General features: G+C 40.0%; 1 protein-coding gene across 1 annotated transcript; it reads left to right on the top strand.

Moving 5' to 3' along the window:
- Positions 1-3,633: 3,633 nt before the first annotated feature.
- On the top strand, positions 3,634-25,513 carry rhocb (ras homolog family member Cb). Its single transcript, XM_052034453.1, has 5 exons — positions 3,634-3,798; positions 17,309-17,466; positions 17,866-17,986; positions 18,091-18,221; positions 24,199-25,513. Exons 2-5 carry the CDS (start codon positions 17,311-17,313, stop codon positions 24,367-24,369), a joined length of 579 nt encoding a protein of 192 aa, XP_051890413.1. The 5' UTR covers positions 3,634-3,798; positions 17,309-17,310; the 3' UTR covers positions 24,370-25,513.
- Positions 25,514-25,868: the final 355 nt, after the last annotated feature.

Genomic DNA, 25,868 nt, shown 5'->3' with positions numbered 1-25,868 from the left:
TGCCTACACATTTTTCTGTTCACTCTCAGCATATTTGAGCAAGGTGGAATTAAAAACACAGCAAAAATGCTGTTTCTTTCATTCGTGCGTGTCATTCACTATTGCCATTCGTAAATGGGACACTATCCAGGACAGGGGGAACAAATTATTCGACCAAGGATGATAAGAGACATCTGGGTCAATCATTCCAATGATTTGTACCACACTTTAGTGAGGATGTCAACACCTTGCAAAGCAGGTTTACTTGACGTGAGGAATTTCATTCAGGTGAACAGACTGGAAAAACTGGACTGTTCCAACAGCAAGAAAGTTAAGGGAAACTTAATAGAAATATTTAAAATTATGAACAGTTTTATTTGAGAAAATAGGAAGAAAGTGTTTCCATTCCCTGGAGGGATGATAAGGAAAGGATAAATGTGTTGGTTGGTTGGCTTAAGAGTAAAGGGAGAAGACAAATTTATTTACACAATGAATTGCTATGATTGGAATATAATTTCTGAAAGGCTGGCGGAAGCAAATTCTATAATAATTCTCAAAAGGGAATAGGATAAATACTAGAAGAGGAACATTTTGAAGGCCTATGAAAGAAACAAAACTAATTGTTTAACACTTTCAATGAGCTAGCACTGACAAAATGCAGTAAAATTCTATGATTCTTTTCTCCTATATTACAGTAGTGACTGCAAAATACCTTATTGTCTGTTAAGTGCTTTGGGCTGTCCTTTTCCTTACCTGACCGGTATTGGTCTATCCCCATAATTTTCTCCAGTGCACCCTCAACCATGGGGTATTCCACCACAGACCAGATTCCTGGTTATATTATACACAGGCTTTCACCATTGTTATAATTTTTGTAGCATCAGCTACCTATATTCTTGATCCTAGTTCAGACACTGAAGTTTACTACCAGAGCTGCAAAGCTCTCCCTCTAGGAGAACTCATTTTCCAAACTGATGTCCCAGTAGGGAGATGCACTTAAAAGATGAGCACAGCACAACATGGCCACGTGACAGTGTGGCACATTAGATTACCTTTCAGTAACATCAGGAAACATGGCAATGTGGCATAGTACATCTGTGGCAATGGAGTCATGTGGTACGATCCAGGAAAAGCCAAGGTAATCCAGACAGGATCAGCTGAGCTCACTGGCAGCACTTTTGTTTCTGAAGTAAAGGGTTCAGTGTTCAAATTATACCACAGGTGCTTGAACATAAAATATAGGATAATATTTTGGAGAAATGCTGGTGGAGTGCTGTTCCGGCTGACATGTGCCTTTATGGAGGCAACATTAACCTGAATCTGCTGTCTGTTGACCATAAAAAAACTTACCATAGTAGTGTTTCAAAGAACAATGAATCCTCAACAGCGTCCTGACCAATATTTAATTCTCTCATATTCTCATATTTCCTTAAGATAGATAGATAGATAGATATCTTTATTAGTCACATGTACATCGAAACACACAGTGAAATACATCTTTTTGCATAGTGTTCTGGGGGGCAGCCCACAAGTGTCGCCACGCTTCCGGCACCAACATAGCATGCCCACAACTTCCTAACCTGTACTTTGCACCTGGAAGAAGCCCAAACTGTCAGAGGGAGAAGAAGCAAACTCTACCTACAGCAGTAGAGGTCAGGTTTGAGCCTAGGCTGCAAGATTTGTGCAGCAGCTCTACCTGCTGCATTGCTGTGTCATTTTTAAATCATTATCAGATCAATATCCCATTCATGGTCAATGGAGCTTGCACTGCACAAATTGAGTATAATACACCATTTTCTTTAAAAGTGCAACATACTTGGCTCTAAAGCACTTTTGGAATGTTCTGCATTTGAGAATGGTGCAGTATAGTTGAATGTTTACTTTTGAGTACAGTGTACATGAACCAATGGGGATGGTTATTCTGGTTGGGAGAATGCTTCCCCTTGTGGTGGAGTCTAAGACAAAGGGGCTTAGTCTCAGAGTATAGGATTGTCCATTTAAAGCAGAGTTGAGGAGAAAATTCTTCACTCAGATGGTTGTCAATCTGGAATTCTCCACGCCAGAGAACTATGGAGACTGAATTATACATTCAAGGCCAAGAAAGATTTCTGATCTAAAAGGGAGTCAAACTTTACAGGGCAGGAAAATGAAACAGAGGGCAAGATCAGATCAGCAAAGAAAGTTGAGGGGCCATACAGCTTACTTCTGTTCTTATCTCTTATGTTCTTTAAACTGGCTGGCTCCCTTCTATGATCTTGTCTGTGCCTGGTGGGCCTGGAGCAGGGACATTCAGTGTGCACACTTGAGACCACTGGAGAGACTAGAATGTGCATTTGTTAGAGAAAATTCAGACCTGTTGCACATTCCCTATTTATCACTGCACCATTAATGGTCACGACTTTAGCTGCCAGGGCTTGTGTGTGTGTGTGTGTGTGTGTGTGTATCTTCAAATAATGTGTGTTAATGCTGCTGGGAAGTGCAATAAGATGTTTCAAGAGATGTTTCACGGCACCTCCCAACATTATTACTTGTGTCTATCTAAAAGTGAGGGAATATGTTCATGCATACAAATATACAAATTAGGAGCAGGAAGAGGCCACTCAGCCTCTCAAGACTGCTGTGCCATTTAATACAATCTGATTAATAAGATTTAAGGCTGATCGTAACCTCAACATATTGCTGTCCAACCCAGATAAGCTTTCACCCCTTTGCTTATCAAGTATCTATTTACCTCTGCCTTAAAAATAGTCAATGATACTGCTGGCACTGCCCTTAAAGGAAGAGAGTTGCAAAAACTCAAGACCCTCTGAGGAAAAACGAATCACATTTTCTTTTTCGTTATTTGAGTGACCCTTTATTTTTAAACAGTGATCCCTGTTCTAGATTCTCCCACATGTCTTCTCAACATCAACCCTCAGGATCATATATGTTTCAGTCAAGTCACTGCTCACTCTTTCGAACTCCACTGAATATAAGCCTACCCTGTCCAACCCATCTATTTCCAGGAATTGGTCTAGTAAATGCTCCCTCTTAACGTTCTCCCTTAAATAAGACCAATACTGTTAACAATACTCTCATATGGTCTCACAATGCCCGTTACACTGAAGCATAAACTCCATGCTTCGAATTAAACAATAACATTCTATTAGCTTTTCTAATTATTTGTAGTACCTGCATATTTTTTTGAAAATCATGCCCTAGGCCATCCAGATACCCCTGTGTCTCAGAGCTCTGCAACTTTTCACTATTTACAATAAAAATCCAATAATCCGCTGTCTGACTGTCAGAAAACCTGATTCTTACCGAACGTCATACATTACATCTGGCCCATCAGAAAAAGACCACGTATGTCTTCTCTGTTTCCTCTGAGCCATTCCTGTATTCACCCAACGCCTTACCTTCTACAGCCTGAACTTCTGTTTTCCAGAATAGCCTTTGATGCATCTCCTTCTCAAATGCCCAGGAAAGTTCAGTACATCCACCGGTTCACCTTTATACGCAGAATATCTCTTACTTCGCTTTCGTTTGATGACAATGAGTTGAATGGGGAACAGATTCGACGGGCTGAATGGCCTGCCCTTTCCATGGGGGAGGGCCCCTTTAAGAGGCAAAGCGGGAGATGCTCAATTCGTATGGATTGTCCCGTGATTCCTAGTGGGGAAAGTCACGTGAGGTAATGTCACGTGGGGGAGGGGTGTGGGCAATTGCTCATTAACCGCCCCCCCTCCCTGTCTTCCCCCTCCTTCTCTTTACCGAGCGGAGCTGAGGTGGAGGCCGCGCGTTCACCGGGTCCGGCATTGAGTTGAGCGCTCGGAACAGGTGAGGTCGGAGGGTCCGGGGCCGCCGAGGCGCGCTGCCGTTTGCGAAAGGTGTCGCCGAGACCGGCGGTTTTTTTTTATCTTGTAGCGACCGCTGGTTGGCCGCCACGCCCAGACCTGGGTCGTGGCCAGGCTGCTGGCCGACTCGGCGCTGTTCGCAGCGGGTAGAGGCCGGAGGGAGAGAGCGGGCGGCGGTGGCGGTGGTAGCGGCGGGCTGGGCGGATTCCTGCTCCCTCCACTGCTCTGGGGCTGGCGGTGAGCAGCACCACCGCAGCTTGGGCGAGTGGTCGGGCCGGTGGGTAGGGGGTAAAGTGGAGGTGGGGGTCGTTTGGCGGGTGGGGTGGTGGCCCGTTGGGTGGAGTAGGGGAAGGTGATATAAGTAGTGGGAGCCCTCAGCAGAGGGATAATGCATTGGGCTGTGATAGGGGAATGTGTGGGTGGTGGGGAGGGGGGGTGAAATAATGACTATTGGTGATCTGGCATGGTGGTAAGAAGGTGTGCAAGGTTGGGGTGGGAGGTTGAGGGGTGGAAAAGAAGCAGGCCAGACTGCTGTGGGTTGGTAGTGATTGGTGTATGTGTGTGGGGGCGAAAGGGTGTGGAATGTGGATGTGCTTTCAGCTGTAAGAATGTAAATTGGAGTTGGGCAGTTGACCCCTTGAGCCTGTTTGGTCATTCCAGAAACCTTGGCTGATCAAATTTTGGACACCCCATTCCTCCTCTCTCCCTGTACCCATTGTGGATTAAATACCAGCCAATCTCTGCCTTGAATACTTTCAGTGACCCTGCTTGTCACTACTTGGGGTAGTGAATTCTAAAGGTTCAGGAGCATTAAACGAATGTCCTTGTCAGTAAAATTTGGTGTGATGGGTAGTTGTGGGGAAGTGAAGTTTGTTGCTCTGTTGGATAGTGAACATTGAGTAGACTGGTGGGATGGCTTTATGGGAAAGCAGGTCAGATACAGAATTTGGGGAAATGGTAAGTTACTGCTAAATTTAAATGTGGAAGAGATGCTTGTAGACCAATGGTGTGGGAGGGGTAGTGCATGTTGATTGTAGTAGATTCAGATTAATAAATGGGAAAAGAATGGGTTGATGGTTGAATGGGTTGGAAATGGGGCAGGCAAACATTTGAGCTCATGAAGGTTAAAGTGGTGGAAGAAGTAATGGGGTTAGTGACTGTTGAAGGGCAGGTAGTGTGGATGAGCTGGATGGTGGTAGTGGGTGTCTGCAGTAAGTGGGGAAATGAGCGGGCTTTTGATCAGGGTAGAAATGAGTGGTTGGGAGAGGTGAGAGGACATTGGCAGATGGCAAAAGTTGGTAAGGTGGGAGAAGTAGAATTTAAAACTTCAAAGCTTATTAATCTTCAAAGAACATTTGAAATGAGTGAAATCAAGTTGTGATCCAAAAGTTGAATGTATGTGAATGTTCGGTGAGGGCAGTTTGTTTATTGGCAGACATTCACTCTAAGTGATGTATGCTTGGATGTGAATCATTGCTACTTCATATGCCATTCCACCAGTGACTGTGATTCTAAAGAACTCCATTGGTGCAGTGCTGTGGAATGTCCTGAGAAATTGCAAGCTTTGGTCTTTCTTTTTGGGGGAAAAAAATCCACCCCATTCCCTCCGGCTTCAGTATATGATTTCCTTCCCTGCCTCTGTTCATAGAGCCTCCTTTAAAGTTCACCTTTGTCTGAGTTTTAGGTACTTCTAACATCTTTAGCTTTAAACATTTTTGGTAATGCCTCTAAAGTGCTTTAGGATATTTTGTTGCTCGAGTCCAATATAAATGCAAGCTGTTTATATTAGCATGTTTTTTGTCTGGCTGACCTATTATTTCAAAGGGGTTTAATTGTGTAGTTTTAGCCTGTATAAAATCTCTTGCACAATCTACCTTCTAAATTATTTTTCAGACCAGTACAGTTCAAGTTCATTTAAGTCTTTGCCTAATGTTAGATAGGGTATGTGAGGAACTGCTGAATATATTTGCTGAAAGGATGATTGGGCTATCTTGTGATGTGTTTGAATAACCCAGAAAATTAGTCTGGGCTTGTTCACAGCAGTTGATCTCTAGATAATAGGACTGATGCTTGCTGCCTTCCAGAGTTGGATTAGTAGGGAAAGTGGTAAAGCCCTCAGGGCAGAAAATTCCTTCTGACATCGAGGTGGTGTTTGGTACGTGGGGGGAGGAGGGTGGCTGGTGAAAGAATTTGAGACAGTGTTGTTCAGAAACACAAAACGATTCTGCTTGTTTTCTCTCCCTCCTCTTCTCTTCTCCCCTCTCCCCGTATCTTCACACTGCATGATCATCTGCTGCATGTGCTTTCAAATTAGTTACTAGTTACCCAAAATTCCATCTACATTACATCATTTAACAAGTCCTATATTCTGATGCTTGTAAAACATTGACAGGTGTATACACTTAGATGAATGATGTTTGATCTGTTTTAAGCAGCATTTTAAGCTGCCAATTTGCAGGTGTGTATGAGACAGTTGGGGAGAAGGATTTATAAATTTTATATTTGATATTTGCTTGTGCAGTGGAAATTTGAAATTTCAGATGTTCATGAGCAATTTGTCTACAGCATTTTTGGGTTAATTCTTTTGCCTACTGTCATTTGCAATTCATATTTTAAATTTTGCCTTGCAGGTGATCCATCTTTGATGCATCAACATGGGAGAATATTAAATTTTATCATTGTATTTGACATTGGGTAATTTTATCAAAGTAATTGTCCACATCCAGGATAGGGGGAACAAATTAGGCCAACAGCACTGTTAAATGCAAGTGTACTTAATGCTTAGACTCAAACATTTGGGTCACAGAATGGAGATCATTGGTATAACAGGCTGCTTACAATTGCAGTAAGCTAACAATGAGGTCACCAATTTGATATGTTTAACTATTCATTGTTAACTTGAGCTAAAACCATGTTTTTGGCAGCCTACTGCAATATAATCAGTCTTTATCAAAATTTCCCTTGTGTAGTAATTAGTAGTAGATAATGTTGATCTACAAATGACTATCATGCCTTGTAGTGACTGTCCCTAGTGTTAAAATGTAAACTATCCTTAAATTTCTACAGGCCTTAATCTGACTTGCCTTCGAGTCCTTTCTATCCTTTAACCTCCTTTTATACCCTCATTCTCTGATCCATGCTTGTCCCCTCAAATAGTGACAGCTATTCATGAGCCCAGTTTTATGGAATCTGAGTGGCACAGCATTTTTGTGCTATCCACTTGAAGACTTTGATCACTTTAGTTCCATGTGCAATTAAGCTTGGAGTAGGCTGACTGGATGTGCAGCAGATAGTCTTCCTCCTGAAGGGTCCAAGGGTTCTTAAATCCTACATGATAATTTTATTTTAACTAAATATAAACGTGGATCATAAATCTGTTAGACCACCATATGTGCTACTCTTGAATACTGATTCTGTTTTCATGTTCTTTCTCTTTCACTATACTTTGGATACCCTCCAGTACTTTGCTGTTATGAATGTTTAATGTAAATTAAGAACCATAGCTTAACATTAAAGGTGGAAAGCAGATGATTGGGAGGTGTTTTCTTGTATCCTATGGAAATGGATTGCTTGCTCGTAGTTCTTGACAGATGGTATCAGTGGAGAATTGGGAGTTGCCTTAATTGTGTTTCAGTCCTACTGCAAGAAATTCTTTTGGGGGGGGTGTGGGGTGGAGGGGAGAAGAGAATAGAAAGGAAAATGGTGCTGTTAGAATTGTTCTATAATTTTTGTGTATAGTCTAGTTCCTTTTAGCTTTGTCTTGCAAGTCTGCACTGAATTTGCTTTGAAATAGAAATGGCAGTTGTCCAGTAACTTTGCTCAGTTACAAATTGGGTGGAGTTGGTGTTGGTCTTCTGGAATTCCCCAGCTTTGTTGGAGGAAATGGTCTGTCTGACTTTCTTTAAAGCTTTTGCCACTCTGGAAATTTACTAAAGTTTTATTTTCAGTGGCCTTGGTTTCTGATCAACTGGTTCAGAAAGATCATCTTGGTAAAATTGTAATAATTCCTGCATTTTGGGTGGGGAAGGAAAAAATCTCCAGTCCCTGATTACAGTTGATTTCATTTGGTATCCAATCCCCGCTTCCTGAGTAGTAGGAAGACTTGCACTTGAATACAACCTGTTAAATTTTGCATAAATGTTTTGTACCAGCAAAAGTAGTCTTGGGCATTCCTTCAGTTGAGGATCTCTTCCAATTGAGTGGAAGATGTGAATTTATTTTGCATGGTTGACAATTGCATATCAGCTGTCAAATGGTTTTGACAGTGAGGGTTTGGTCCATAGGAGGTAGAAACCAAGGTCTGTTGCACATGGCAAACATTGTGGGCACAGTGCAAACCCAATCTTGCTCTATACTTAGCTCCTTCCCATTTATTCCTTTCCCCTCAAATTCTACTTGCTGCAGGTGAAGTTTCTCCCTACCTACTACCACCAATCACCCTATGCAGCAATGCCAGTTGATGCCTGCAGCCTGGCCCAGAACCACACCAAATCTTGTCATCAGCCACCTGCCTGGTAATGGCAAATTGGTGTCTTCTGATGTTTGGATTGTGGTTAATGGATTTTTGCATGGTATTTCCTGGCTGAGAGGCAGAACTTTCTGCATCAGGATCTTGCTTGGCTACCACCATTTGCCATGGAATGACCCTGCATCAATAGGACCTGTCTCCTATGCTTGACCTTGAGCTAATTTGGCTCCATTCAGGGTTGCATGAACCATACTATGCTTTCAAAATCCAGAAATTTCTTTAGGCTAATTAGTTTTTGTAGTGAAATCAAAACCTTTCTAATAGTGCTTCACTCTCAGTTTTAACTGAAAATACAGCACCACTTGAATTTGCTTCCATCTTAGTTTATTGTTTTTAGTATGGTGGTTTATTGCTGTAGCCCTTTCCTTTTCAGGAATAAAATGTTGGAAATGCTTAAATAAGGGCAACAGTTATGGAGCAATGGCTAATTTAGGTTTGCCTTTCATGAACCATAACTGCTTGTCCACCAGATACTACCTGAACTGTTCCCAGAGTTTGGTTAATACAGTAGCTTTCTTAGAGAATGACTTAAATTGAATCCCAGTTATTTGTCAGAAAATAGTTGTATGAGGGTTTATCTGGTATTAGCTAGTTCTATTATTGTCCACCCTGAAATTAAAACATCTTTATCAGATCTGTGTACATTGAGTTTCTTGTAATGCCTTGAAAGAAAAGCTTGAATTTCACAAAGAATGTGACAAGGGTTGGGAATATTTGAAAGACTTGAGAGATTTAATGGTGCTGTCAATTTTATTTGATCCCTACAGAATGGAGTTGGAAGGCATGGGTATGTGGGGGGGGGGGGGAAGGGGGGAGGAGTTGAGGGTGGCAGAGAAGAAAAATCTGAAGTATTCAAGTTGTGGTGAAATTAAGGATTTACAAGCAACTTAATTCTGAAGTTGTAAGCATCCATATGCACAGTGAGAAGTAGACTGAGATGCAAATACAGTATGATGTACAGGGTGCCTTTGGTGTTCTAATTGGGTTCTTTAAAGATGAGAAATTAAAGCTAGAAGATGCCCAATGTGGATAAGAGTGGAATTTGGACAGAAGAATGGGTGGAGTTACAGAACAATAACTAATTTGCATTTCAAACTAGATTTTCAGACAGCTGAGATTGTTATTTACAAGTAGGCAGCCAGAGATGTGATGGTTTAGTATTTGATCACATTGTGATCAGAGAATAAGCCAAGGACCCTGTTTGCTATGTAAGCACATTTGAGGTTTTCTTTCCTCACCCAATGCCAACCTTTGAGGCTAGGTATGAAATCTCGTACTTGGGATATATGCTAAAGTGCAATCCTAGACTTTTCTCTCAAATGCTGCTGTTGTCTTTACTTTCCAGATGGCATCTAAAGTTTGATTGCAGCTGTGCCCTTTGGAACTGTGTATATTGGCTTAGTTCCAGTAGTTTTGCCATTGGAGGGGATGAGTGATGGGTGCATTAAGCTGCTGTGATACCTTGGTTATTTGGACCTGTGATTTCTGCAGTAATTGCATGCTTCTGAATGGCTGTGCAATTACGTAATTTTGAGCTGTATTTGGTGTAGCTGCTTTGAAAGCAATATTTTTTTAAAGTTGCCTGCTTTGAGTTTATATTGAGGCTACTGTAAAGGTGTGACATTGTTCTTATCACTTCATACTGAGCAGCTCTGTAAGCTGTTTGGTCAATTCACTTCAACTAATTTCAGTCCATCCTTCCCATTATGAAACTGCATTTCAACATGGCACTTCTCTCCCAGTAATAGTTACTATAACTTTAAGATAATATTGGAGTAATTCCTTTCTGTTCATGAAGTACTTTTCTACTGGAGTTCACTGCTTGTTTGGACTTTTAATAGTATTAGAACCTACATCCATCCAATTGGCATAGTCTTTTATCTCCAGTAAATGCTGTTTTATCATTGAACTGGAGTAACTTTTCTCCTGAATGGATTTCAGTCCTTCATGAGTTAATAACTGAGATGCACATCCATGACATGCAGTTTTCTGCTGCATGTTAAGGAAGATTAATTTCCTTCTGTTTTCTTGCAATTTGCTTAATCTCGTCAAAAATAGTAACCTAATTCACCCTGGGTGGCACATAAATTTTGATCCAAGGTAAAGTTCCATTGCTGCATAGTTTGCATCCATTGCTTCCAATGCCAGCTCCCAAACTAGTAGAAAGGGAGTGATGTGAAGATGATTGTTTAGCACTTTTGTCTCTGGTACATAATTGTCTTCCATCTATTCCAGGATGGGGAATATTACTCAGTTGGAGTTATTAGGTCCCTTGTAACATTGTACTGGCTAATAAATTAACCTACCATTTTAGGCTCCCTGGTAACTGTTCAGCATTTGCAGAAAGTAGATTCCTCTATAATTATTTTTGCTAGTGATGGTAAGTATTCACTGTATTAATGCTTTGGGTTAACACAAGTTTGATTAAATTACATTGTTTTAACTGAATTTTCTCATTTGATACCATCATGTGCTGTGGCAGTTAAATTTGTCAACTATTATAGCCCAAGATTTATCACTTGGAAATGATACTCTTGTTACCTAGACAACAATGGGTAGACCAATGAAGTTACCAGCTACTTCCAGTGTTTGCTTTTGAGTCAGCCTGTTTTCTCTTCTGTGAAATTAAGAATTGTTGACATGGCCAATAGTAAGAGATGGACAGATATCAAGTAAATTGCAGAATCCCCACTACTGTTTTGTCTTATGTTTTTACACTGTACTGCTGCCATAAAACAACAAATTTCATGTCAGTGGTGATAAATTGATTCTGAGATCACAGCCCATTAATTGGGGAAATAGGAATCTTCTTGGTCTATAGTGCACCTACATTCTAAGCAAATCCTTGATTTTTGTATATACTGCAACCTAACTTATTGCAATGAAAGATATTAGCTTAAGCTTATTTGCTGTTGACAAGGCCTTTGGTGTAATGAAATGCCATCGGTTGGTGTCCTGAACGAACTCTGCCAGCAAAACAGCTGAAACACTTTGCTTGACCACTTCTCTGCTTCTGGATATTCCTGGCATGCACAAACTGTCAAAAATCGCTGAAATTTATTTAAAAGTTTCTTTGATTAAACTCATTTTTCAAACCATTCCTTGGCATTTAAATGACTGATTTTGGGTTGGGTTTAACTTGAAGTTAAGTGAATAGATTTTCTTTACACCCCCCTCTCCTGGCAGTGTCAATTCTGGGGGACTATTAGTGGAGTCCAATGTCAGGACACTGAATGGCTAATCGAAACTTCCTGACAATTGGTGGTGGGGCAAAAGGGGGCTGGTGGGGAGGATATGTGAAGATACCTGCTGTTCTCTGCAGAATTGTTTGTACTTTCCTACGTGTTCTGGCCTAATAGTGCACTGGTACCAAAGATGCTATTTGTTATATACTATTTACATTTCTGGTCTGGCTGTCAATATTTGTCTTTTATATCCAGTTTGGCAGGCTTGAATTTATGTAGTTTTCATTATAATAGGATTCTGAAGGACTTTACAAATCTCTAAATAAAATTTCATTTCCTTCTGAGGTTCAATAAATAAGATATTTGGGCTAAATTTGCTTTGCCTTCAAGCTGTTGAAAGCTCCACTGGTGTAATGAGTCCTGCCAGAAGCAGGAATTGGAGGTTGACAGCACCTTGCCCATGGCATGATAAAGAGTTGATGTCTATATGATATTGCTAATTAGAAAAATCTTAGATCAAACTTCTATAATCTTGACAAGTTGGATGCAGGGAGGATGTTTCTCCTGGTAGAACCAGCAAATATTCTGAAGGGATTGGCCACTTTGAAGAAATTTCTTCACTTGGTGAGTGGCAAATCTTGAATTCTTTACCTTGGTGCAGTGGAAGCTCAATCATTGGGTTCATTGACCCATACAACTCAACAGAAATAAAATGTGACAAATGCAAAGCACACCCATGATTGGATCAGCTGATTTTAGTCTGATTAGCTATCAGAAATTGGTAAAACCATGATAAAGTAATTGAAAGAGATGGGGTCAGTGCAGGAAAATGGTGTTCCAGTAGATCAGTAATGATCTTAAATGGCAGAACAGATGACCTGCTTTGCCTTGTCAGTTTTCCATCTGTATGCTTTGCCACAGCTTTCACTGCCCAAAAAATTCCCTTGAATTTTGACCTCGTCTTTTTGATGATGCAAGTTTGCTCACTTGAGCTGTGCTCTACAAGGACCAAAGAATTAAAGTGCAAACATTGAGGGAGGAGGAAAATGGAAGAAACACCTGCCTGCACTTGGCTTTTGGATTCCTTGTGGAATGGCAATTTGAGTTGAGAAATTTTCAAATTCAGCACATTGCACACAGGAAGATCTCCATCAATTCCCCTATACCAACAGTGTAAAATTTTGGATTCTATCTGTATAAAATATGGCTGGCAGTGAGCGAGTCTTCATAGTGCAGAATTGGGATGGTTGAAACACTGATCCAAAACAAACTTTCAGTCAGCAGAAGGCTTTACTGTAAGACTTGGAAAATTTTGCAGTTGCCTAGCTAGCTGCATGATATAATTAAACTATCTACACTGAAATGGACAATTTTTATGCCTTACTGTCAAGGGGAAACTTTTAAACTTTGCAGCAGGTATTATCTGCAGGTTATGCAGGAAATACTTTTGGCCACCACATTTCATTGTTATTGCCCCATTGAAATATGCTACATCCAGGATATTGTGTCAGAATCACTGGTTTTGCTAATCTCTGGTAGCTAATCTGACTAAAATCAGCTAATCCAATTGTAGGTCTGCTTTGCATTTGTCATTTGAGTTTTCTGGGTCAAAAAGCAGAATCACCAGTAGTTTTAGAACCAATTTGGTTTACTTTTCCAACATTAGATCTAGTCTTTGACTGTAAATTGCATTGTGCTCTAGATATGTTTAAGAAGTTTTCGTTGTGGAGCTACTATTACCAACCCCTCAAGTTTCTGCTTTGTACTGATGAGAAAGGTACAGTGGCATGCAAAAGTTTGGGTCAAAATTTGTTACTGTGAATAGTTAAGTGAGTAGAAGGTGAACTGATTTCAAAGTCATAGTTAAAGATGAAACATTCTTCAACATTTTAAGCAAGATTAGTGTATTATTTTTGTACAATTTTAGTGAAAAAAGGAAAGCACCATGCAAAAGTTTGGGCACCCCAAGAGATTTGAGCTCATAACTTTTACTGAGGTCTCAGACCTTCATTAGCTTGTTAGGGCTATGGCTTTTCAGTCATTGTTAGGAAAGGCCAGGTGATGCAAATTTCAAAGCTTTATAAATACTCTGACTCCTCAAACCTTGTCCCAACAATCAGCAGCCATGGGCTCCTCGAAGCAGCTGCTTAGCACTCTGAAAATTAAAATAAATGATGCCCACAAAGCAGGAGAAGGCTATAAGAAAGCAGTGTTTTCAGGTAGCTGCTTCCTCAGTTTGTAATGTAATTAAGAAATGGCAGTTAACAGGAACAGTTGAGGTCTGGAAGACCAAGAAAACTTTCCAAGAGAACTGCTTGTAGGATTGCTAGAAAGGCACCGTTTGCCTGCAAGAGTCCTTCAGGAAGATTTAGCAGACTCTGGAGTGGTGGTGCACTGTTCTACTGTGCAGTGACACCTGCACAAATATGACCTTCATGGAAGAGTCATCAGAAGAAAACCTTTCCTGCATCTTCACCACAAAATTCAGCATAAGTTTGCAAAGGAACATCTAGGCAAGCCTGATGCATTTTGGAAACAAGTCCTGTGGACTGATGAAGTTAAAATAGAACTCTTTGGCTACAATGAACAAAGGTATGTTTGGAGAAAAAAGGGTGCAGAATGTCATGAAAAGAACACCTCTCCAACTGTTAAGCATGGGGGTGGATCGATCATGCTTTGGGTTTATGTTGCAGCCAGTGGCATGGGGAACATTCCTCTGGTAGAGGCAAGAATGAATTCAATTAAATACCAGCAAATTCATCACACCATCTGTTTTTTTAAAAAAAAGGCTGAAGAGGATGGCTTTTACAACAGGATAACAATCCTAAACACCTCAATCCACAATGGACTACCTCAAGAGGCACAAGTTGAGAGTTTTGCCATGGCCCTCAATCCCCTGACCTAAACTTCATCGAAAATGTGTGGATAGACCTCAAAAGAGCCGTGCATGCAAGATGGCCCAAGAATCTCTCAGAACTAGAAGCCTTTTGCAAGGAAGAATTGGTGAAAATCCCCCCAAACAAAAATTAGCTGGCTACAGAAAGTGTTTACAAGCTGTGATACTTGCCAAAGGGGATGTTACTAAGCACTGACCATGCAGGGTGCTCAAACTTCAGGCCCTTTTCCTTTGTTATTTTGAAACTGTAAAAGATGGAAATAAAGTAATCTTAAAATATTAAAGAAATGTCATCTTTATGCCTTTTGGAAATCAGGTCATTTACTCAGCTATTCACAGTAACAAATTTTGACCAGGGGTGCCCAAACTTGCATGCCACTGTATATGTGGATTAACTGTCTAAATTGCATCATTTCGCATTAACCAGCAGTGGCTGGTTTATCATTAAAGAATAACTTTCAAGTAGCTTTAATGGACAGATGGATGCTAATTAGTTATTTCAATATGAATTGATTGGCATTTAACTGGTTTTGAGCTGGATCTTCATTATTCAAGTTTGGGAGCAGCTGAATCCAATTGTACTTTGCTTTGAGTTGCCTTTTCAGAAATTGTATCACTGGGTAACCTGAGGTTTGCTCTATCTGCAAGACTTGAGATTGATTCTTATTTTTTCCCTCCACCTCCCTAGTAGTGCTGAATTTCATTGACCTGAATGAGTCCTAGGTGTATTCTATTATCAGTTGCCAAGCACATGGCAAACTATTAAAGATGACTTGGTGATTTTTTTTATTGTTTACCTTGGAGTGGATTGAGGTCTAAATGACTTTTGTATTGCTGGCCATGTGGTGTGTACTTCTATTGAAATTGGTTTAAGGGTGTAACAATTTCCAAATGAACAATTGGCAATAGTCCCTCTGGACAAAGTCTTTTCCTTCACCCTCTTCCTTTTCTAAACTGAACACAGCCACAGCTAAATTATTTCCTGGATGTTTGTCTGGGCTACCAATGTATAAAAGTTGTATTCCTGTTGCTATTTCTTATGGGTGATCCTCCCTCTTCCACTGCTTGGCTGGCCTGTCTCCTGACAGGAAGCACATTTGTTCCAAACCAAAACCCATAAGTAATGGTATTTCTGACTCACAGCTGTAACTTGACAAATAGACACTTCATTGTTAACTCTTGGTTTGAATTCTAGCTTGGTGGGTGTGGTGAGAAGGGAACTTTTGTACTTGTACCCTTGGGCTTGGCATGTTATACAGACTAATCTGTAGGCTCCGTCAGAGGCTTAATATTTCTTCCCCACCACCCACAGTTTAACTAAGCATTTAAATTTGGTAGAATAATTGCCAATTGCATTGCAGAAAAACTAATTTCTAATACTTGTGGGCTATCTAGTCGTGGACAGGCCAACTGTTTGACCAAAATCACATTTTGTGAATGCAATGCTTCTGAGTTTCAATGTTTTCACTTTGTCCATTTACAAAAGACATTCTGAAAACTTCATGGCTTGTGGACTTTGAAAGGCATAGACTATCTTGTGGTGGGTAGCACAAGCTTTCCTTTGATTCTTCAAAGCCTTAAGGCCATAAGATTAGAATGGGGATAGTAATTAGATTGCATTTAGTGATGAACCTTGACTAGCTTCCAGCAGATGCACAGGGAACCCAGCATTCAAGGTTTCCACTTCTTGGATGCGGTCTTTAGTGATTATAGTACTACCTTGGCTAGTGGAAGCACTGACTGGGCTTCAAGTCCGGCTTCAGACACACAGAATTTTGGCATTTCATTGTGCTGTTGCATTGAATGAAAGCAGGCTATTTGACCCTGCTCTTGAATGCATAGTAATCGTGCTGATGCCTCATACTTGATGTTTTTTTGTTCTAGCCACCTCTCATAGGCAAAAGAAAGATCCTTTCTGAATACAATCTGTTAAGCCTTGTCAGAATTTTGAATGCTTCAGTGACATCCCTTCTAATTCTAAACTCCAGTGACTAAATCCTAGCTTGGCCCAACTTGTGATAATACTGCTACCCCAAGAATCAATCTGGTGAATCCTTGCTGCATGGACTCTGGCATGCACATCCTTGGGTAAGGAGGCCAAAACTACCCAGAAGGCCTTGTATTTATTATCAAGAAATTCTTGCTCCTGTACTTGTGCAAATGAGGATACAGTGCCATTTGTCACCTTAGTTGCTACACTTGCATGTTTGTATTTAGTTACTGATGTGCAATGACATCCAGGTCCCTTGTGTAGCAACACTTCTCAATCCATCACCACTAAGTAATACTCTTGCTTGTGGTTAATAACCTTAGTAGGATAAACATTTGGTGGTCAGTGCCTCATTTTGCCTTTATGAAATATTTTATTCACCAGTGCAGTAGAGTTCCACTGGCCAACATGGACTAGCTTTATTAATCTAGGCATTTTGTTGCTTATGGAACTTTTGTAAATTGACTGCCATATCCAGTAGTGGAAGAATGTGCTTCAGAGTACCTAATTGCTTAAACATTGGGATGATTTGGGGGATGGGGGTAGTTGAAAGGAGCCATAAATAGTATTGGCAAACTATGATTAGCATCAAACCAAGCCCAGCATCTGCATCTAACTTCCAGTCAGACACCAGGAATCTTTGTCCAATAAATGCATTTGACTGTCTCCAATTGAAACACCTAATTTTGTAAAAACTTGCTATGGAAGATGGGTGGGATTTGAACTGACACATAATGACATGTTTTCTATTGCATTGAAACAGGTTAATTGACTCTTTATCTTCCCCATGTCACAAGGCTTCAGTTTGGTCCAAATTTCACCATTTGTACTTGCTCCTAACGTGGCACACTTCAGTTCTTTTGTCCTCATCACTAACTTGAGCTCTCCCTCCAGAGATGGCTGCAATTCGGAAAAAGTTGGTGATTGTTGGAGATGGTGCTTGTGGCAAGACATGTCTTCTGATTGTCTTCAGTAAAGATCAATTTCCTGAGGTGTATGTACCAACTGTTTTTGAAAACTACATTGCAGACATTGAAGTGGATGGCAAACAGGTGAGTTTAGTTGTTGATCCCCACACGTGAATTGATTTTAAATGGTTCATTGCCAGCAACTGTAGTAAAACAAAGCTTACAGATTTGTTTTCTATGCATTTTCTGAACCAAAATTAGTTTGTTAAACATCAAGAGGAGATATAATTAGTATTTTTGGCATGTGAATGCTACACATCTGGCTCCCAACTACGATGCATTGGATCTTGCTAATAAGATTGGCATCTGAACTGTACAAATTCTAAAAGATTGTTAAAAGAGCAATGGTCAGTAAGAGTCAGTCTTGGCATTGTTTGTTGATCAGGTGGGATGGAGTTGGTTTAATTTCAGCTTTGGTCAAGATCTTGATGGCACAGAATGGCTTGTTTTGTGCTCCAGCTAGTAAGTTGCATTATGTTGCAGGTTGAACTTGCACTCTGGGATACAGCTGGGCAAGAAGATTATGATAGACTTCGACCTCTCTCCTATCCAGACACTGATGTTATTTTAATGTGTTTCTCAATTGATAGTCCAGACAGCTTGGGTAAGTTCATTATTAAAACAATTTTGTAACAATGCCAACATACAAAAGATCATGTGGCAACTATATTAACAAATTGTCTTATTCTCTTTAAACCTCCAATGCAGAAAATATTCCTGAGAAGTGGACACCTGAAGTGAAGCACTTTTGTCCCAGTGTGCCTATAATTCTAGTTGGAAATAAGAAGGACTTGAGAAATGATGAAAACACACGGAAAGAACTTGCCAAGATGAAACAGGTATTTGTCACCAGTGTTTTGTATTGAGTTGGATAACTATAGTGAAACTTAATCAGTCAGTCTAATTTTGGATTTGCTTTGGCCTGTTTTATTAGACTTCCCATTTGGTTTCATGTGGTAATATTTTAACCTGTTGTGTTAATGCTGTAAGTTTCAGTGAGATGAACACAATTAGAAAGCTGTACCAGTGATCAGATGAGTATCCCCTCAAGGGCCCATCATTAGTCTGGCTGATGTGATTTGGTATTATAAAATACAGAAGATGCTAAAATTTGAAAGAAACCCACATGTTGAATCATCAAGATTGACCTTTAGGTTTTTTGGCAAGAAAACCAGGGAGGGAAAAGCAATGGGAAAGGCTTGGGATAAAAGGCAGTTCAATTGAGGGGTCCTCTACAGTATGATTGGTATTGTGACCAGAAAAGATTAACATACATGAATGGTGATGTTGCCATATTTCTAGCAGAATGAGAGCAATTGTGTGAAACTGTTTGAAAGGTTGTACCTTGTCAGATATTCCTTGTGCTTCTGGGGTTCATTTGACATATTGAGGGGAATATTAAAATTGCAATGTACAATGCAAAATGGTACTCCGTGAAGTGATATTGTTTCCCAAACTGCTTTAAGCAGCAATATTTTTACTAAATGGAAATGTCAGCTTTTATTATCTGTAAAGTTGAGAACATTGTGTTTGGAGGGGAGAAGAGGGAGGAAGGATGGTAATGATTGAAAGGTGTTACAGGGAATGTTGAAGGATATTTTGACTGGGTTCAAAATTTCCCTTTGAATGGAAGGTGATGAACCTTTTTGGTTTGGATCTGAGAGGAAACAGCAAGAAATGGGATGGACCTGATTGATCTTTCCAACTGTGGGTGGGAAACTTTAAATGCACATCAAAAGCACTGATGTACAAGGCAGCATCTTGTACTAAATAACAGCTTGAATGATTCAAGTAGATAAGGTGGTAAAGAAGGCACATGGCATGCTTGCCTTCATTGGTCAGGGCATTGAGTACAAGAATAAGGAAGTCATGTTGCGGCTAATAAAACTTTGGTTAGGCTGCACTTGGGAGTATTGTGTACAACTCTGGTCACTTTGTTAAAGGAAGGATATGGAGGCTTTGGAAAGGGTACTAAGTTTACCAAAATGTTACTTGGATTAGAGGATGAGCTGCAAGGAGAGGTTGACCAAACTTGAGTTTTTCTCAGGAACATTGAGGGGTGACCAGAGTTTATAATTGAGGCTTAGATGGGGTGGACAGTCAGTCTCTTTCCTCAAGGTAGAAATGTCAAATACTAGAGGACATGCATTTAAGTTGGGATGGGGAAGTTTAAAGGAGATGTGGGCAAGTGGAGGATTCAGAATGGTAGGTGCCTGGAACAGGCTGCTGGGGTAGTGGTGGAAGTAGATATGATGGTCATGTTTGAGGCTTTCATACATGAATATGGAGGGATATGGATCATGTGCAGGCAAGAGATTTTATTTAATTTGGCACTTTCTACAGCACGTGGACCAAAAGACCTGTTCCCCTTGTAGCCTATTCTGACCTGCTGGCTCTAATTTTCAAAATTGCGTTCCTTTGTTTCTTTAGCTAACCTCACTTTTTTTCTCTAACTGCCCATATTAACACTTTGCCTGAATGATGTCTGCAATATATCCTCTCAGTAGCCCCATCCTCTCCCTGTCAGATTTTTTGTTCTATCCATTCCTTGCCTACTCAGTAACTTTTCTCTTCCCATGAGTCCTTTCCATTCAGTAAAATTTTGTTGCTCAAAGCCATTTGGGGAGAACTCTGCAGGGTACCACCATTCTGCACTATTTGCTCAGTACATTTTAATCTTCCCAGTTAACCTTTCTTCCCCTCAACATTTCAAATAGACCCCAGAAGTTTAAGGAACAACATCTAACTTGCACAGTACAGCCTTTCAATCAGTTTTGCACAATTGTTGCTTTTCATTTTTTTTAAACATTAACTGATTCCACAGATATTCTTAACCTGTTTCTAGCTTCTGCAGTTCTCAAATTTTCAGGACATTATACTACTCCCTACCCTTGTATGAAAATTTGAGCTAATTACATAATAACTATTATAAATGCAGGACAGCCTTTCTATCATGTTCAAGCTTGGCACTAGAATGCAATGATCACCTTTCTCCAGGACCTGATTTGAGATCTTGGCTTGTGTGAAGATTGCTCCAGAGATGAATTTGCCTGTTATCTCTAGAGATGGTGCTAAAATAGTATTATTGAAGTGGCTCCACTTCACTGCAGATAAAAATAGGTATAATACCAATTTATTGATGCACTTTGTTTTATTGAAGGTGGCAATCTGCTGTAGTATCTATAGGCAATGGCATTTTTCTAAGCCCATGTGGTGCTTTCTTGGTGCATTTGAGATTTTATCTAAATTGCTACAGAAATCATAAGGGTATAAATCACTCTTGGTTCAAATAGTAAAAATTACCATCGGCACCACTTTGTTCCATAGTACTAGCTAGAAATATTCCAATATTTTGATTAAAGGGAATAAGCTGAATAGCTTTGCACTATCTTCATTAGTACAGCTTGAGGCCATTTAACCCATTATGCCTTCAGTGCTCTGAAGGTGTTTCTCTTTTCCTCATACTTTTAACATTTAAAATGAAGATTTCACAGCAAAGTCAAACAGTTTCTAGAGCATAACTTTGCTAATTAACTTCAAACTCCAAGTGGACTTCTGTCTGCTTGTAGCACCTGTAATTTTGAGCACTTCAAATCTTGATCTCAACTATGGCTTTAAGTTTTCAATGGCTGCCATTCATCTGTCATATCAGGTGATGGGGTTGATTTTTTTCAGTGTTTCCAATGCCTTTCTAATTGCTTGTTTGGCTTGCACTTTTCCTGAACAAGAATTAGGCTTGTTTAAAAATAACTACTGCACATTTCCTAATAAGTTCTGCAATGTTAAGCCAGTCTAATTGGAAAAAGGCTCAGTGGCAGGCTAGATGAAATAACCATTGTGGCTTAGAGCTGTTGCTCCTTTTCAAAACTTTGTATGTGCAAGTGTTGGCAATTTAGATCCTACTTAACAGATCTGATTGTGTAGCTGAAACTGTTCCTTTACTATCCAGGGCTAGGAATCTGAAAATTTGCCAGCCTTCTAACTTGAAACCTACCCCAAGATATGTTAGACTTGATGACTGGCTTAATGATTTGAACTATATGGATTTTTTTCTCAGTAATTCAGCAAAATGGTGCTGTAGACCAGAGGTCAGGTCAATTACTGTCTTGCTGAAACCCCAGTCCATAGTTGATCATTCTGAATCGTATGTAGGTATCCAACTTTAGTTTATTACTGTTATGTCACCTGTAGTTGTGATTATAAAGCTTTGTGGTGTTGGAATTTTGCTGAAAAGTTGATGCAAAATATTTGCTGCTTTGGTTCTATAAGCATTTTGACTTCATTTTCCTGGGGTGTCCCATTTGATTAGAAAGGTTTCCAGTATTTTGTAACTGCTTACCCTATTCCTGGCATTCAAGTGAATCTATATTTGATGCTCTGGGTTTTCTGCAAATTCATGACACTTCCATATAAAACATTTTTAAATACCTTTAAGGGAATTATATTTGAGCCCTGGGGTCTATTTATTAGCATTCATCTGTCCTTCCCAAAACATTTGCACCAAATTGCCACTTGCCTTTTTTCCAGACTTTGTTCAAAACATTAGTCACAGTGGCTATATGAAACATCCAAAGGAGGAAGTGCTAAAACCAAGTATTTGCATTGCCTTTTCTTTGAACATTTAAAGAATTGCAAAATTTGTGGTTAGCTGCCTGGACACATCAATCTAATCTGCATTTTATGCTTCAAAGGCAGAACTCTTAGTTCTCCATCTTTTGCCAGTTAAGAATTAAATGGGAAGGGCAAGGAAATGAGCAGAGATTGGAAGAGGTGCTGCAAGGCATGTTCCATTATTTTACAATTTCTCATTGATCTGCCAAGTTGGCTTTTGTGCACTGTTTAATTTTGGCTGATCTGAGCTTTCACCAGTTCTGTTTATCTCAACTCCTATCTTGCAACAGATGTGACAATGGTTGCTGTTTCATCTTTTCTCAATACCTTCAAGTCTATAAGACAGACCTAACAAGCTTAATTTTGGGTTTGGGGAAAGGTGGAGGCTTGCATTTTTTTTAGTCTCTAGCCACTAAATTACTCTGAAGCAACTATTTGTTAACATTAAGATGAATGACCAAATCTTGTGCTTCTAACAAGTGAAATAAAACAGTACAGCACAGGAGTGATGTGCTGAACTAATTAGTAATCAAATGCCCAACTAAACTAATCCCTTCTGCCTACACAATGTCCATATCCCTCCCTCTTTCTGCACATTCATTTGCCTATCTAAGCCTCTTGAACACTATCATATTTGCCTCCACCACCACCCCTGGCAGTGCATTCCAAGCACCACCACTGTATGTGTATATATTAAAAAAAACTTGCCCCACATGTCTTGAACTCCTCCCCCCACCACCTTAAATGTATGCCCTGTGGTATTAGACATTTCAACCCTGGGTAAAAAGATACTGGCTATCTGCTCTCTATGCCTCTCAATCTTAAACCTCTATCAGATCTTCCCCTCAGCCACTCCAGAGAAACAACCCAAGTTTGTCCAACCTCTCATTGTATCCTATACCCTTGAATGCAGGCAGCATCCTGGTAAACCTCTGCACCCTCTCCAAAGGCTCCACATCCTTCATGTAATGGGGTGACCAGAATTGAATGCAGTACTCCAGATGTAGCCTAACTAGTGTTTCATAAAGCTGCAACATCCCAACTCTTGAAATCAATTCCTCATCTAATAAAGGTAAGGATGACATATGCTGTCTTTACCACCCTATCAACCTGCGTGGCCACTTCCAGGGAGCTATGGACTTGGACCTCAAGATCTCCCTGTAAATCAACACTTAAAGATCTTGCCATGAAGTGTACTGTCCCTTTTGCATTTGATCTCCAAGTGTAACACTTCATATTTGGCTGGGTTAAACTCTATCTGCCATTTCTCCACCCATATCTGCAGCTGATTTATATCCTGTGTATCCTTTGGCAGTCTTCTATGCTATCCACAACACCAATCTTCGTATCGTCTGCAACTTACTAACCTACCCATCTACATTTTCATCCAGGTCATTTGTAGATATCACAAATTTTACAAGTTTGAATGACAAGACTGCTTTCATTTTTAATTCCAGAGCTCCAGCTGAACTGAATTGCTATTTTAAGACTTTAACATAGCAGGATGTTTGCTCCACCCCTCTTTGTATGTATTTGCCTGCAGGCACTTGCCCTCCCAGCTAAAACTGGCTTATTTTTGGTGTTCAAGGAAATGCATCTAGTTTTTGTAATCTGATATGCTGGCAACTCTCCCAGTAGTCTGCTTTGTGTCAGATTTGCTGTCTTGAGGCAATTTGATTTTTAACTGACTTATGCTTACCAGTCCCTCTGTTAGTTCATGTGATATAACCACTGGGCCCTTTGAGCTGCAGTTCATTACTACATTGGTGTGTGAGGAATGGCATCCTTGGCATCTTGCCTGTTGCAGAATACTAGGATAAAATCTTGATTGCATCTTGCATTTGACCATCTTGATTTGTGCCAAGTTCCATCATCCATGTTGGTTGACCTGCATGAACTTCCAGTCCAGCAATACCCAGTTAAAAGCAAAGTTTACATCCATGGCCATGGTGGAGCTTGCATCCTACAATGTTATTGGCATGCCTCCAGTTCGGCACAGAAGGTACTTTCCATTTCAAATTCCTAAATCTCACTTGGGCAAAGCTTTCTCATGCAGGTTTAACCATTTGGCCTTGTACTGCCACATTAGTGGTGAAGTGAATATTAGTGTGAGGAGCTTGCATTAGCTTTGACCCAGAAGTGATGTGCTTAAGGTTGATTGTTCACTATGGCTGTTCATGTTAATTCATGATTTTGTCCCCTCAGGAACCTGTAAAGCCGGAGGAAGGGAGGGATATGACCAACAAGATCAGTGCTTTTGGTTATATGGAGTGCTCTGCCAAAACAAAGGAAGGAGTTCGGGAAGTCTTTGAGATGGCCACACGGGCTGCATTACAAGTCAAACATAAGAAGAGACGCAAGTGTGTGTTGTTGTAGGGATCTAAAGCATACTATCGCATGTACTGTATTGGACGTAATAACATTTATCAAACTCTTTACACAGTATATGGAGACTTGCTCTTCCCCTGGTTTCCGAATGGCTACTTTTCAAACACTTTAGTCTGAGCCTTTGACTTGCTGTGTAATGCTTAGTATCTGAAATAGGGCAATGGGAGGAGTTTAGTGTTGACTTGACCATGAACACCAGCACCTCATGACAGTGTGGGTTTATGTACTGTAAGATCGGGGGTTGGGGGAAACGGTGGGATTTGGTACCATTTGGGTATCTACATTGTTATAAATTCATTATAAAAAGTAACCGTAGTGTCAAACAACTTTTCTGCATAGTTCCATTAACTTGAACATTTGATACAAAGCATGAATTAGTTTGTGTAAACATTTTATTCTGTATCCTTAATCACTATTTGCTGAAATAGTTTCAAAAAAAACTTCTCTACACTTTACATTTTTCTCTCCATTCTAAGTATCGCAAGCCAATCTCGCAGTAGTGCAATGGGCTCCTGTGAATGGTAGTGTAATGGCTTTTGTATAATTGCATTCCATTAAGCATCTTGATTCTCTTGTAGATTTATTGTATTGAGATTCATTTGTATCGAAGCGATTTATATAAAATGCTAACTGTCAACACCTGATCGTAAGCACCTATTCTAAGGGTTTACAGTTGTAACCATGTTCTGAGTTCTGTGGTAACTGAGCTATATTTCCTGCACAGTTACAATTGCTCAGAGGCTCTGCTCCCTTTGTACAATAGACTTGTAATTGCCTTGTTAATCAATTGCTAGACAAGTTGCTGAAGCAGTTTACCCAAAGAATGTTCCTAGACATTTCCTCTGGTTATCTGCAGCCTGCACAGCTAGCATGTCTTTCTCTTGTATGCAATAACCAATGATGTGGCTTCAATGCAAAATCATTTTGCTTCCATCCTGGGTTACAACATTCAGACAGTTGGCACTTACCAAATGTTTTAAAAAAAACCTAGAAATAAATTCAATGGAACACTTTAAACTGTGCCTGTAATTGAAATTGCAGTAAAAGTTTTTCATTTTGTTCAAGATTTTCATGTGAAAGTACTTGGAATTTGAAACAAAGTTAAACAGTAAACCTAACAGATGTAGCATGATTTGTTTACAGCAGTCATTTTGTCCCATATCTGCTCTAACTGGTAAAACCTGTTACAAACAGGGTTGAATTGACCATCTTTTGAAAATAGTCTGCAGTCATCTCTTGAATGTTATTAACCATTTGGGACCAATAGCTTCCCACTGGCTTATGCATCTTTACAACCCTACAATCCCACAGTAAGAAATTCTAAATAGAAAAGTCTGGAAATGCTTAACAGGCCAGGCTGCAACAGTGGAAAGAGGTTAATGTCTGGTTTGAAGACTATCAGAACTGGGAAAACAAGTTGAAAGGTGGGTGAGATGGATATGGTGAGGCCAGGCTTGCTGATTGCAGGATTCCATTTACAAAGCCAT

The sequence above is a fragment of the Pristis pectinata genome, chromosome 20, assembly GCF_009764475.1.
Source record: "Pristis pectinata isolate sPriPec2 chromosome 20, sPriPec2.1.pri, whole genome shotgun sequence".
Lineage (NCBI taxonomy): Eukaryota > Metazoa > Chordata > Chondrichthyes > Rhinopristiformes > Pristidae > Pristis > Pristis pectinata.
Note: the sequence above shows the minus strand (reverse complement) of the source record. Positions and strands in the feature narration are given on the sequence as shown.

Coding starts and splice junctions, on each gene's coding strand:
- rhocb (XM_052034453.1), top strand. CDS start 17,311: ATGGCTGCAATTCGGAAAAAGTTGGTGATTGTTGGAGATGGTGCTTGT. Junction 17,467..17,865: donor TTGAAGTGGATGGCAAACAG/GTGAGTTTAGTT, acceptor ATTATGTTGCAG/GTTGAACTTGCACTCTGGGA. Junction 17,987..18,090: donor TGATAGTCCAGACAGCTTGG/GTAAGTTCATTA, acceptor CCTCCAATGCAG/AAAATATTCCTGAGAAGTGG.